Source organism: Mobula hypostoma, chromosome 9, assembly GCF_963921235.1.
Source record: "Mobula hypostoma chromosome 9, sMobHyp1.1, whole genome shotgun sequence".
Lineage (NCBI taxonomy): Eukaryota > Metazoa > Chordata > Chondrichthyes > Myliobatiformes > Myliobatidae > Mobula > Mobula hypostoma.
Window position 1 is genome coordinate 30971600 of NC_086105.1, and position 14518 is coordinate 30986117.

At 41.1% G+C, this 14518-nt stretch overlaps 1 protein-coding gene across 3 annotated transcripts in view; it reads right to left on the reverse strand.

Annotated features, from left to right (window-relative positions):
- The window catches only part of b4galnt3b (beta-1,4-N-acetyl-galactosaminyl transferase 3b), a 177148-nt gene that overhangs the window by 74515 nt on the left and 88115 nt on the right, over positions 1-14518 (reverse strand). For all 3 annotated transcript variants that reach the window (XR_010019183.1, XM_063057972.1, XM_063057973.1), the window contains 2 exons: positions 4373-4468; positions 2394-2484 (listed from right to left, as the gene is read on the reverse strand). Coding sequence is in view for 2 of the 3 variants with exons in the window: in XM_063057972.1 (XP_062914042.1) it covers positions 2394-2484; positions 4373-4468 (187 nt within the window). In the remaining variant the exon portion in view is untranslated. The remainder of the gene's footprint in view (positions 1-2393; positions 2485-4372; positions 4469-14518) is intronic.

Sequence of the window (14518 nt, forward strand, 5' to 3'; positions counted from 1 at the left end):
GTTATATGAGCAGTCAGTGCACATCACAAGCCCTGGTTATGCCACCACTGACACCAGGCAGATAAGAGCACTGATAATGGCTGAGGTCACCTATCAGGTAAAGACACTGCCCAGAAGACGACAATGACAAATGGCTTCTGTAGAAAAATTTGCCAAGAACAATCATGGTCAGGGATAAGACCACGTCAAACAATACAGCACATGATGATGATGATGACAACGATGACGACTACCTCTCCAGCGTCAATTTCCAGCAGTCCACTATCCACTCTCACTTCTCTTTTTCTCTTTATATATAGTATCTGAAAAAAAACATTTGGTATCTTCTTTGATATTACTGGCTCTATGTGTTTTTTTTAAATTGCTTTCTGTTGGTTTTTAAAAGTTTCCCATCTTAAGACTTTAAGATATAGGAACAGAATTAGGCCATTTGGCCCATTGAGTCTGCTCCACTTTTTCGTCATGTTTGATCTAGTTTTCCTCTCATCCCCAATCTCCAGCTTCTCCCCATATCTCTTCATGCCCTGACCAACCAAGAATTTATCAACCTCTCTCTTAAATATACATAAAGAACTGGTCTCTACAACTGCCCGCAGCAAAGAATTCCACAGATTCACCACTCTTTGGCTAAAGAAATTCCTTCTCATCTCTATTCTAAAAGGACACCTCTCTATTCTGAGGCTGTGACCTCTAGTCTGAGATTCTCTCACCATAGGAAACATTCTCTCCACATTCACTAAATCAATGCCTTTAACTACTCGATAACCTATGAATGAGGTCACCCCCTCGTTCTTCTGAATTCTAGGAAATAGAGCCCTAGAGCCATCAGACGCTCTTCATATGATAAGCTATTCAATCCGGGAATCATTTTCGTGAACCTCCTTTGAACCCTCTCCATATCCTTTCAGCATATCCTTTCTAAGATAAGGGGCATAAACCTGCTCACAATACTCCAGTGAAGCCTTACCAGTGCTTTATAAAGTCTCAACATTACATCCTTGTTGAAATCCTCTAACCTTCCACAAATTTTTGCTATATTATGTACCCTCTCTTTTGTTTTATGCTGTCTTTGACTTTCCTTGTTACTCAGAGTTGCCTAGTCCTCCCTTTAGTATACCACTTCATCTTTGGGATGGATCTATCCTGCTCTTTCCGAATTGCCCCAGAAAATCCAGCCATTGCTGTTCTGCTGTTATCTCTGCGACTGTCCCCTTCAAATCAACTTTGGCCAGCTCCTCTCTCATACCTCTGCAGTTGCTTTTACTCTACTGTGATATTCCAACCCTTTTTCCCTACCTGCCTGTCCTTTCAATACATGGTGTATCCTTGGATGCTAAGCTCCCAACTATGATCTTCTTTCAGCCACGCAATGATAACCACAACATACCTGCCAATCTCTAAGCGTGCTACGTTTCACCTACTTTATGCTGTATTCTACATACATTAAAATATAACACCATCAGTCCTGTGTTCATCACCCTTTTCGATTTTGCCGCCATTACACTTCACTGCATCCCACTGACTACAATTTTGCCCTTTCGTCTTCCTGTTCATCCTCACAGTCTCACTCCACACTCCATCTACTTGTATACCAGCTGCCCCATCCTCAGCCCTGTCACTCTGGTTCCCATCCCCCTGCCAACTTAATTTAAGCCATCCCCAACAACTCAAGCAAACCTGCTTGCAAGGATATTGTTCCCCTCGGGTTCAGGAGTAACTCAATGATCCAGAAATCAGAAACCCTGCCCCCTACACCACTTCCTCATCCACTCATTCATCTGTAGTATACTAAATTAATTTTTTAAACTTACAAGACTTAATTCACATAATTCTCACAGGCAAATGTTAGGAAGCAATCATATACAAGCAAAAATGTTTATTATAATAATTTTATTATTTTATTGTTATCTTTTATTTAACTAATGTTTTACCTATGAAATGAACACAGCACATTGGCCTTTCACAATGCGCTTTAACAGATCTGGATCAATCGAAAGGGAGAGAAGTTTGACTATTTACATTTCCATAAAAGCACTAGAAACATTCTCCCAAAGTTTCCAGAGATCGGAAGATTTAAATTTTATTTTAATGAAAATTAACATTTTCTTAAAAAGCAAAACTTTGCACTGCAATACTTTGAATGGAAACTGAAAGCATTACAAAAAAGACTTACAGCAGTATAATCTTGCTACATTACTAATTTGTTGATTAAAGAACTCAAAGGTTAGCAGATACCAAACAGTTTGCTGTGTATGCTTCTTTAAGAACAGTTTATTCTCTGCATTTTATAGAGAGGTGTTGTGCACTGCACACTTGAAAAGCATTGCTCATTTCAGGAAATAAGATTCTTCCCAACGTGGCAAAGTTAAGAACCAAAAGAGAAACTAACTTACTTTCTGCATAGGGATGAATATAGCCAAATATCCTGAGCCCATAGTTGATCCATCTTGGTGCCACGGCCAACCTCTTGACCACAGTCCGGGTCTGTAAATGACAAAACAGGAAGATCAATCAAATAAAGTGATCTGTGTTACTCAGATTAGTTGCACAAATATCTTTCAAATCTCTAGTACACGGGGACTTTCATGTTCTCAGTTAGTTAAAGGTCAGCTTGATTTTACAATTCTAACTCTGATCTGTTTTCTTCATCTTGTCTTTACTATATGAATGCAATTTAACAACCTTGGAGAAGAAAACACACTTTTATTTCTTTTTACACAAAATACAAGCTTTTTTTAAAATGTGTTCAGTTGACTTTTACAGGATATTCTTCCATTTTCACAATGAAGGGGGCATTTTATTTTCAAGAAGGGAACCATTGTTACCAAAATGGAGTGACCACACTTTTCTCACGAAAGTGTAATTTCAATCTCCAACAAATTAAAGCACACATAGACTTGAGTAAAAACGTCTAGGCTGTACACTTTAGAACTGTTTGGGTAATAGCTGGAATCAACATGAGCGCTTAGAGGGCCATAAGTTACGGCTTGTGGGTCATAAATTGATGAAGTGGAAGAATTTTTCTCATGCACGGCTTACTTTCTTTCAGAATTATCATAGAGCAGACTCATTGGGCCGAATGGCCGACTTCTACTCCTATATCTTATGATCATTACTGGTGAAATAGGTGGTGAGCACCTTCCATAGAACCATAGAAACTACAGCACAGAAACAGGCCTTTTGGCCCTTCTTGGCTGTGCCGAACCATTTTCTGCCTAGTCCCACTGACCTGCACACGGACCATATCCCTCCATACACCTCCCATCCATGTATCTATCCAATTTATTCTTAAATGTTAAAAAACAACCCGCATTTACCACCTCGTCTGGCAGCTCATTCCATACTCCCACCGCTCTCTGTGTGAAGAAGCCCCCCCCAATGTTCCCTTTAAACTCCCCCCCCCCACCCTTAACCCATGTCCTCTGGTTTTTCTCTCCCCTTGCCTCAGTGTTCTACCACAGCAATGTCAGATAGGGTTTTTCCACAGTAAAAAATTAAAAGGGAACCTTCACCTGGTGATACCTCCATTCACCTTTCTAGGTCGAGGAATTCGTGTCTTTTGTGCTAGAGTGCATATTTGGGACTGCGTGTATACTTTTGTTTAATCCAGCCGGAGACACAAGAGACTACAGGTGCTGGAACTTGGAATAATCAGAGTCTGCTGAAGGTACTCAGCAGGGAAGCAGCATCTGCTGGAGAAAAGGAACAGAGTCTACAGAATCCAGTCCTCACGCAGAGTTGCACCATCAACAGCTCCTTTCCTGCCACACAGAACGCTGCTCGACCCGCTCAGCTCCTCCAGCAGAGTGCTTGTTGTTCTCTTTAAGCAGCAAGCTGCTTTACTGGGAATGGATCACCCAGTTAAGAAGAGAAAAATGACATTGTACTCTTGACTTATGCCTTGCAACTAATGGAATTCTTTGGAAAACAAGGCTGTCAATGATTCCCTCTGACTCACTGTGGTTGAAGCAAGCCTCATTTGTCTTAACAACTTAATTAAAATATTCCAAAACAACTCCTATTGTGGGCTTAGTAGCTTCAGCAATACTTTAAGATCATTCCAAATATGTGACTTCCTGTAAGAGGCTATTCAAAAACACTTCACACATTCCGCTAGAAATATTTAACATTTAAGATCCTTTTCATAAGTCTTCAAAATAATACAACATAATCACCACTGGTATAAAAGTAAATAGCTCTGTTCTGCCTTATTTTTGGCAGAAAACTGGCAGTTCATCCTAGTTCCAGCACTCTTAATTCCTTCAGCCATTAGGATCATTGGAGATCCCAAAATATAAACTGCAGCAATAATAATAACTGTAAAGATTGGTCCCAATTTCATTGTACCAGCATGAATGTAATCAATACTTACATGTGGGAAGAGGGGAAAGTGAACATTTTTCCTGAGCTGATCAACAGAGCTGCCACACCAATCTTCAAATATGTGCAAATTCGCTTGACCCATTAACTATACAAAGGAAGCATTAAATATTTTCATTAGTTCACAGCAGTATTTCCACTTTTACATTCTAATTGAAAATTTAATTATAAAGAACTGATAGCAATGATGATTAAAACACTCAGCAAGCCAAGTGATGCCCATGGGAAGAAATACAGAGCCAACATTTCCATTCAAAAATCTTTCTACTGAAAGCAAAATGGTGGAGATCCTGGAAATCTGAAATTATTTTTAAAATATGTTAGAAAATCTCAGCAGGAAAAAGCTTCCATGAAGGTAGAAACAGCTAACATTGCGGGCCGCCAATCTTTCATGATAAGTAGTCAGCTATATTTTTTGGTATTCCATCCCTTTGTTGGTGATCTAGGCTGGCACTTCACTACAATTCTGTAGTGTTAAAGTTGACTTACCTTGACATTTATTTGCAAGTGAAATGTGGTCAAATGGTATTGTGGAGAATACCTTTGCCAAGCTGTCTCAGTGTAATTATTTTGAAGGCACTAACTGATAAACTTTCGCCATTACTGCATGTAGTAAGACACAATGCTGGGGTTCAATAAACTAATGAAAACCCCTGTGTAAATTCACAAGCTCAGGAGATTCTGCAGATGCTGGAAATCCTGAGCAACACTAAAATTGTTGGAGGAACTCAGCATATTAGACAATATCTATGGAGAGGAGTAAACAGTCAATATTTTAGGCTGAGCATCTTAATCAGGAATGGGGCAGAAGCCAGAATAAGGTGGGGGCAGGGGAAGGAGAGATGAGACCGGGGGTGAGGGGATGAAGAAAGAAACTGGGAAATGATAGGTGGAAGAGGTAAAGGGCTAAAGAAGAAAAAATTTAATTGGAAAGGACAGTAGACATTGGTAAAAAGGAGGGAGGGGAGGAAAAGAAAAGGGGTGAGAGGGTAGCCAGAATGGAGAACGGAAAATAGAGAAAAGGGGAGGGGAGAGTGATTCCAAGTTTTAGAAAAATGGACGTGCCATCAGGTTGGAGCTAACCAGACAGAATATGAGGTGTTGCTTCTCAGACCCAATCTCATTGAGGAGGGTACGAACAAATATGTCACAATGAGAACAGGAATTCAAACTGAAATGAGTAGCCACCAGGTACTGTAGATGACCCTGACAAACTAGCACGTGAAGTCTCACCTCACTGAATGATCCTATCACGAAGCACCTTTCCCTTCCCTCTCCATTTTCCATAAGGGATTGCTCTCTCTGTGATTCCCTTGACCTTCCCAATGATCTCCCTCCTGGTACTTAACCCTGCAAGTGTGACACGTGCTACACCTGCCTCTACAGCTCTTCCCTCACCACCATTCCTTTCCAATCCTGATGAAGAGTCTCAGCCCGAAACGTGCGCTTATTCTCCTCCATAGATGCTGCCTGACTTGCTGAGTTTCTGTGTCAATTTACATCAGGTCTGCACTCTTAAAGGGGAAACAAATACTGTGTCCATCCACGGCTGGAGGGTACTTTATAGCTTGGGAATCACTATGTCAAAAGGCAATGCAGGAAAGGGATTAGGTACCTTATTTTACCAATTATCAGTCCTGAAAACATACTCAACTGGAAGACAGAGGCAGTATGCCGGAAATTCGGATTTATCAGGGGGAGAAATGAGTATAATCACTATAACTAAGGAGAAGGTCCTTGGGAAACTCAAATATCTGAAGGTCGGTAAATTACCTGGACCAGCTGGACTACACAGCAGTGTTATGAAAGAGAGATGAAGAGACTGTGGAGACATTAGTAGTGATTTTTCAAGAACCACTAGATTCTGCAATGGTTCTGGAGGATGGAAAAAGTGCAACTATCACTCCACTCTTCCAGAAGGCAAGGAGACAAATACAGGAAATTATAGGCCAGTTAGCCTGACTTCAGTGGTTGGTAAGATGTTCGCATCCATTATTAAAGATGGAGTACTCAGAGGCACATGATAAAATATTCAGCATGTTTTACTTAAGGGTAAATCATGCCTGACAAATCTGTTGGAATTCTTTGAGGAAAGAACGGGCAGGATAGACAAAGGAAAGTCAGTGGATGTTATTTACTTGGATTTTCAAAAGGCCTTTGACAAGGTGCCACACGAGACTGTTAAACAAGATAAGAGCCTATTTATTACAGTAAAGATACTAGCATGGATAGAAGATTGGCCTACTGGAATGAGGCAAAGAGTGGGAATAAAGCTTGGCTGCCAGTAAGTAGTGGTGTTCCACAGGGACCAGCATTGGGACCACTTCTTTTCACGTTGTACATCAATGAACTGGATTTTGGAACTGATGGGCTTCTGGCCAAATTTGCAGACAATACAAATATAGGTGGAGTGGCAGGCAGCATTGAGGAAGGAGGAAGTTTGCACAAGGACAGATTAGGAGAATGGGCAAAGTAACAGATTCACTATTGCTTGTGTTTTCCAAATAAAACCACAATAACTATAAATACATAAGATAACCTGTATACATAGATTAATTGTATGTTGAGTCAAATCACTTTTTATTCTCCTTTCAACTTTAACTGCTGGTACAGTACACAGTAAAAGCGAAGCAACGTTTTTCAGGACCATGGTGTTACATGATAATAATAAAGACATTCATTAGTCTTGTGAGACCATGAATCTGCACCTGGAAAGTCTTCACTCTCCAGGGCACAGGCCTGGCAAGGTTGTATGGAAGACCAGCAGTTGCCCATGCTGCAAGTCTCCCCTCTCCACAACACCGATGTTGTCCAAGGGAAGGGCAAGAGCCGATACAGCTTGGCACCGGTGTCGTCGCAGAGGACTGTGTGGTTAAGTGCCTTGCTCAAGGACACAACACACAGCCTCAGCTAGGGCTCGAACTCACAACCTTCAGGTCGCTAGTCGAATGCCTTAACCACTTGGCCACATGCTACATGAAACAATACAAAAACTACACTGAACTACGTAAGACAACACAAAAACTACACTAGACTACAGACCTACCCAGGACTGCATAAAGTGCACAAAACAGTGCAGGCATTACAATAAATATTAAACAAGACAATAGGCACAGTAGAGGGGAGTAGGTTGGTGCCAGTCCAGGCTCTGGGTATTGAGGAGTCTGATGGCTTGGGGGAAGAAACTGTTACATAGTCTGGTCGTGAGAGCCCGAATGCTTCAGTGCCTTTTGCCAGATGGCAGGAGGGAGAAGAGTTTGTATGAGGGGTGTGTGGGGTCCTTCATAATGCTGTTTGCTTTGTGGATGCGTGTGGTGTAAATGTCTGTAATGGCGGGAAGACAGACCCTGATGATCTTCTCAGCTGACCTCACTATCCGCTGCAGGGTCTTGCGATCCGAGATGGTGCAATTTCCGAACCAGGCAGTGATGCAGCTGCTCAGGATGCTCTTGATACAACCTCTGTAGAATGTGGTGAGGATGGGGGTGGGAGATGGACTTTTCTCAGCCTTCGCAGAAAGTAGAGATGCTGCTGGGCTTTCTTTGCTATGAAGCTGGTGTTAAGGAACCAAGTGAGATTCTCCACCAGGTGAACACCAAGAAATTTGGTGCTCTTAACCATCTCTCTGGAGGAGTCATTGATGTTCAGTGGAGAGTGGTCGCTCTGTGTCCTCCTGAAGTCAACAACCGTCTCTTTTGTTTTGTTAACACAAAATAATCTGCAGATGCTGGGGTCAAAGCAACACTCACAACACGCTGGAGGAACTCAGCAGGTCCGGCAGCATCCGTGGAAACGATGAGTCAAAAAAATTATGTTTCGGGCCGGAACCCTTCGCCAGGACTGTAGAGGGAAGGGGCAGAGGCCCTATAAAGAAGGTGGGGGGAGGGTGGAAAGGAGAAGGCAGGTAGGTTCCAGGTGAAAAACCAGTAAGGGGAAAGATAAACGTGTGGGGGAGGGGAAGCAGGGAGGTGATAGGCAGGAAAGGTGAAGAAGGAATAGGGGAAAACACAATGGGTAGTAGAAGGAGACGGAAACATGTAGGACTCATCGTTTCCACGGATGCTGCCCGACCTGCTGAGTTCCTCCAGCGTGTTGTGAGTGTTTCTTTTGTTTCGTTCACATTCAGAGACAGGTTGTTGGCTCTGCACCAGTCCGTTAGCCGCTGCACCGCCTCTCTGTATGCTGACTCACCGTTCCTGCTGATGAGACCCACCACGGTCGTGTCATCGGCGAACTTGATGATGTGGTTTGAGCTGAGTGTTGCAGCACAGTCGTGGGTCAGCAGAGTGAACAGCAGTGGACTGAGCACACAATAAAGTGATGCTAGGCACAGGAGTGATGGATAATAAATCAGCATAATTTTGGTCCCATGTCTTATGGTCTTAAAGAGGATATTCAACAAAGGGCTTGAATGGTAGGGGCAGGAGGTCCCTAAGGCCTAAAATAAAATGGGTACCTAAGGTGATGGTCAGGTAGATGAATCCATGAAGTGATACCTTGAAGAAGATCTGTGCTGTTGTTGGAAAATGTGAAATGACTTCAAAACTGGTCAACATCAATGAAACAGCAGCAATACCTACACCAGACCTCAATGAAAAGGTACCAATACCTACACCAGACCAGTCACACATACATTCCAAATGTCATCCGCACTGCCAATTCTTTAAGCACTTTCTTTTTTAACCAGTTCTTTTACACACTATTTTTTTTATTTAACACACACTCTACAACGGACATGGTTTTATTTTTTGAACTGACTTCTTTCTTGTATAATTTTGTATAGCTTAAGGTGTTAATTTGTTTTGTTTTGAGAACGCAGTGTAACTGATATGATGTGCCTGCAATGCTGCTAAAAAGCAAGTTTCTCATTACGCCTGTGAACATATGTACAGCAGATTCCAGTTATATGAGCTATCACTTAATCAGGGCAACTCTTATTTGGGACAACTCTTAAAGAACAAAAACTAATCCAGAAAATAGCTAGGCCTTCTTTAGTTTATTTGAGACACTGCTGCTTAACTGGGGCAGCAGACTAGCATCAGTCTTGTTTGCCCAATGGATGCCAATTTAAAAGGCAGTGACTTTTGATCATTTTGGTTTTTATTTTTACTTTAAAAATTTTCAGACCCTTGCCAAGATGCAAGAAAAAGATTTCAGACTAGCTGAAAAAATTACCCTCTGTGTCTGCACTTTTATTCACTCACAATCAAAAGAACAGAGCAGCATACAATGGATGAATTCTTCTGCCAATAACTATTATGAACGAATACACAGTTTTATAACAGTGTAGTGGTATTGGTAGTGTTCTAATTATCTCTATACTTCATTTAAATACATAATTTGTTACTCATCAATTTCATCAACTTTGCCTCCAACTTCCACCCTTCTCTTAAATTCACTTGGTCCATTTCTGTCATCTTCCTCCCCTTTCTCGATCTCTAGTTTCCATCTCTGGAGACAAACTGTCCACTGACATCATCTATAAGTCTACCAATCCCATGGTTTTCTTGACTATATCTCTTCCCACCTTGTCTCCTGTAAAAATGCTATTTCTTTTCTCAGTTCCTTCATCTCTGCTGCATCTGTTGCAGGATGAGGCTTTCCTTTCAAGTACATCAGATTTGTCCTCCCTTATTCAAAGGATGGTGTTTCCCTTCCTTCACCATTGATGCTGCCCTCACCCGCATCTTCTCCATTTCCTGAACATCTGCACTCACCCCATCTTCCCACCGCCTAAACAGTGATAGAGTTTCTCTTGTCCTTACCTAGTACCCCAAGAGCCTCCACATCTGACATATCATTCGCCACAATTTTCACCATCTTCAAAGGGAACCTACTACCAAACATGAGGCCACCCTCAGGGTGGAGGAGCAACACCTTGTATTTCATCTCAGTAACCTCCAACCAAATGGCATGAATACCAATTTTTCCTTCCAGTAAAAAAACTTCCCTCCTCCCTCCCCTCTTCTGGTATTCCCCACTCTGACCCCTTACCTCTTCTCACCTGCCCATCACCTCCACTTGGGTCCCCTCCTCCTCCTCTTTCTCTAATGGTCCACTATCTGCTCCTATAACATTTCTTCCTTTCCAGCCCATTACCTTTTCCATCCACCTGGCTTCACCTATCATCTTCCAGCTATCCTCTTTCACCTCCGCCCACCTTTTTAATCTGGCATCTTCTCCCTTCCCTTGCTTTCTAGTCCTGATGAAGGGTCTCGACCCAAAAAGTCAACTGTTTATTCATTTTCGTTGATGATACTTGGCCTGCTGAGTTACTCCAGCATTTTGTGTGTTATTTCATAATCCTTTCAATCATAACAGGCAGATTGTCTAAATATATTCCTCACACCATAATTGCCTTAGCTAACCACCCCTCTAGCAATAAGGTACCACACGCCTCTCTCACATCAGATACACAATTACCACTTGCCATGGAGTGGCAGCAGAGCTTCTCAACCATTAAAGGAGAAAGTCACTGCATCTGATCGTTGCAGCTACCTGGAAAAATCATTAAACGGCTCAGAGTGAGATACAATTCCCACTATCTAAAAGTCTGCATAAAATATTAGTGAGAATGGGAAGCGTAGTTCTAACCTTTCACTTTTGGCATCAACCATATCCATCTCACACAAGGAGGGGGCCTTTCCACATTAACACACAAAGAAGAAACTGGCATAACTTCCATTGCAACACAGCTAGAAGTCACCCAACACACATGTTGCACTGGAAGTGCTGACGTCTGCTGACTTTGCTCTGGATTCCTAAGTTGGCAGGAGCTTCCACAGTATAACAGCACTCCAGCAATCAAACATCCTACAGACTGCTAAAGTGGTTGATAACCTTCTTCGGGGGATGGCAGTGACTCCAAAGGTACAAACTGGCCGTATGAGATCATCACTAATGCTTTTTCAAATCCTGGTTAGTAATCTGTCAGGTCAATGTTTCTGGGTTTAGTTTCCTTACTTCTTTGATGTTTTCTTTTTATTGATCTGAATTACTTAATGTCATTTAGACCCTGAGTTCTCATCTATTCTGCTACATGTATTGCATCTTCTGTAATGAAAACAAAGACAATTTTGTTTAATGGGACAGGGCACTTTTTATTTCCAATTACAATTTCTGTTATCGCTATCTCCTGAGATCCAATTTATTTTTCCTTTCATTTTACAAAGCTTTAGAAGCTCTTCATCTTATTTATATTTCTTGTCAATTTATTCCCAAATTCCGATTGCTCTCTTTATCAGATCTTTGATTATTTGTTCTTGTGTCCTGAGACTCTTAAAATCCTTAGATCTCCCACTCTTCTTGGCAAAGTTATAAATCTACTATCATTTTTAACCTTAGTCAGTGTTTTCACAGACGGTACTTATTTCTTGATGTATATTAATGCATAATTTTGCATCATCAGAGGAATTTGGGAGGGTTACAAAAACAAATCTTTGAAAGTATAGTCCCAGTTGAGGAGAGGATATTGGTTATTATAAAACTGAGCATCATAGGAAGTCATTCCTGCCTGTGGCCATCAAACTTTACAACTCCTCCCTTGGAGGGTCAGACACCCTGAGCCAATAGGATGGTCCTGGACTTATTTCCTGGCATAATTTACATACTACTATTTAATTATTTATGGTGCAACTGTAACGAAAAACAATTTCCCTCGGGATCAATAAAGTATGACTATGACTAAAGAGCACACTTAGTGGAAAGCGATAAGTGTCACACTGAAGTTTTCTGAATATCTGGTTAAGCCTTAGCCAACGTAGGGTGTGCAATGCTGGGCACCAGATTTCAGGAAGGATGCCAATGCTTAAAAGAAAGTAAAGACTTCAGCAGGTTAGTATGTGGGATTGGGTGGAGGAGTGTGTGTGGGTGGGGGGTGTGGCATTGAGGTTGGTGAATTCAAGGAAAGGTTCACAAGGCTGAAAGAAAACCCAATAGTGATATTCATTACTAAGGAATGGAGGAGGAGATACCAGTAAGCAGCCAAGAAAAAAGATACTCCAAAGAGAATGGAACAGTGAGAAGCTATCCATTTAAAATACTTACAAAATGAACTGCAGGTAAGCGGAACACAATTTCAGTGTACTGAAAGATGCCACATTAACACACTAACTAAAAATGTGGTAGAAACATAGAAAACCTACAGCACAATATAGGCCCACAAAACCGTGCCGAACATGTCCTTACCTTAGAACTACCTAGGTTTACCCATAGCCCTCTATTTTTCCAAGCTTTTCTATCCAAGAGTCTCTTAAAAGATCCTATCGTTTCCGACTCCACCACTCTCTGCATTTTTAAAAAAAACAACTTACCCCTGACATCACCTCTGTACACAATCAAATTATCTTAGAATTAACCTTCAGAATATAATTGGACCTGCACCGAGATTGTATGAGCAGAATAAATGATTACACCTGTCAAAAACTGTAGTTTTAAAATAAAATTGATATTGACATATCTTAATATAAACATTATTAACCTCCTCCAAAACCAAATCTCTTTTAAAAAAAATTGCTATTTGCCTTTTTCGGATGACTTGCCTATGAGTAATGCCTTCACCAAATTGGTACAGAGTTGCAAATCAAGGTTGAACGTATTAACATACTATAAACAATTTAAATAAGCCACATCAGTTTTCAACGCTGGGACAAGTTATTTCCCTCCATTTCTCCTTTTAACGTTTTTTTCTCTCTTTTTCAACAGTGTCATCATAGACCTTGTCCTAATATGCTTCATTTTTAGTCTATCCAGCACAAAGTGTCAATTTGCAAAATGTTTTGAACCCTTTGAGTCCATGGTACAATAAGTTCTGGTATTCATTTTATTTCATCTCTCTTCAGCTGATCTTTACCACATCCACACCCAACATCCGATACCTATTTATATTTCTGCAGTGGGAATTATGTTAAATTCAACTAGATTATAAATTCTGCCTACAACATGAAGTGCTACTATGCTGCAAGCAAATGCACTTCGATAAACCAGTCCAGTGACGTGAATACATAAGACTACATTTACACTGTATGAAGGATGGCTACTTTGAAAACTGTATTCTTTTTAAAGAAGAGCTTAGTCCATTGACAGAAATGATTCCCATGTCACTATTTTATTAAGCAAAGGAAGCATCCCAATTTTCCTGGCAATAGTTATCTTAACCAAGCTCACTCTGAACAATTTATGAGGGCATAATCATGATATTATATATGGCGGCCAGCTGTATACAATAACTTAATCACTTTTAAATTGCAATGATGATCATATTCCAACACCACCACATTACCTGTAAAATGACTTGGCATGCAAACCCTGCTGTATAATACGCATAGTTGTTTCACAAATTACGATTAATCTCTTGCCTTCCAGTTAAACTCTGAAATGCTTTAAAAGGGGCTTTGCATGTAGCTGTTTAGATCAGGCTCCAGCAAAGCCACAGTTTGGGACCATAGGGTAAATCTATCTGTGGAGCCAAGGGATGTGGACAAAGTTTTAAGTAGATAGTTGCCACATGTATTCACCAAGCAGAAGTATGTGGGGGATACTGGACTGTCAGAGGAACATATGGATTGGCTGGAACTCTTTCATTAAGGAGGTAGAAGCAATTGATGTTTTCAATTGCATAATAGTAGCTAACTCCCCTGGGCTGGATGAAAACACAGGGGATAAGGGAGGAAACTGATAGGGCCCTGATGGAAATTTTTGCATCTTCACTTGGCACAAGAAAACCATAGAAACCATAGAAACTACAGCACAGAAACAGGCCTTTTGGTCCTTCTTGGCTGTGCTGAACCATTTTCTGCCTAGTCCCACTGACCTGCACACGGACCATATCCCTCCATACACCTCCCATCCATGTATCTGTCCAATTTATTCTTAAATGTTAAAAAAGAACCCGCATTTACCACCTCGTCTATACTCCCACCACTCTCTGTGTGAAGAAGCCCCCCCCCTAATGTTCCCTTTAAACTTTTCCCCCCTCACCCTTAACCCATGTCCTCTGTTTTTTTTCTCCCCTTGCCTCAGTGGAAAAAGTCTGCTTGTATTCACTCTATCTATACCCATCATAATTTTATATACCTCTATCACATTCTTCTACGCTCCAGGGAATAAAGTCCCAACCTATTCAACCTTCCTCTGTAAC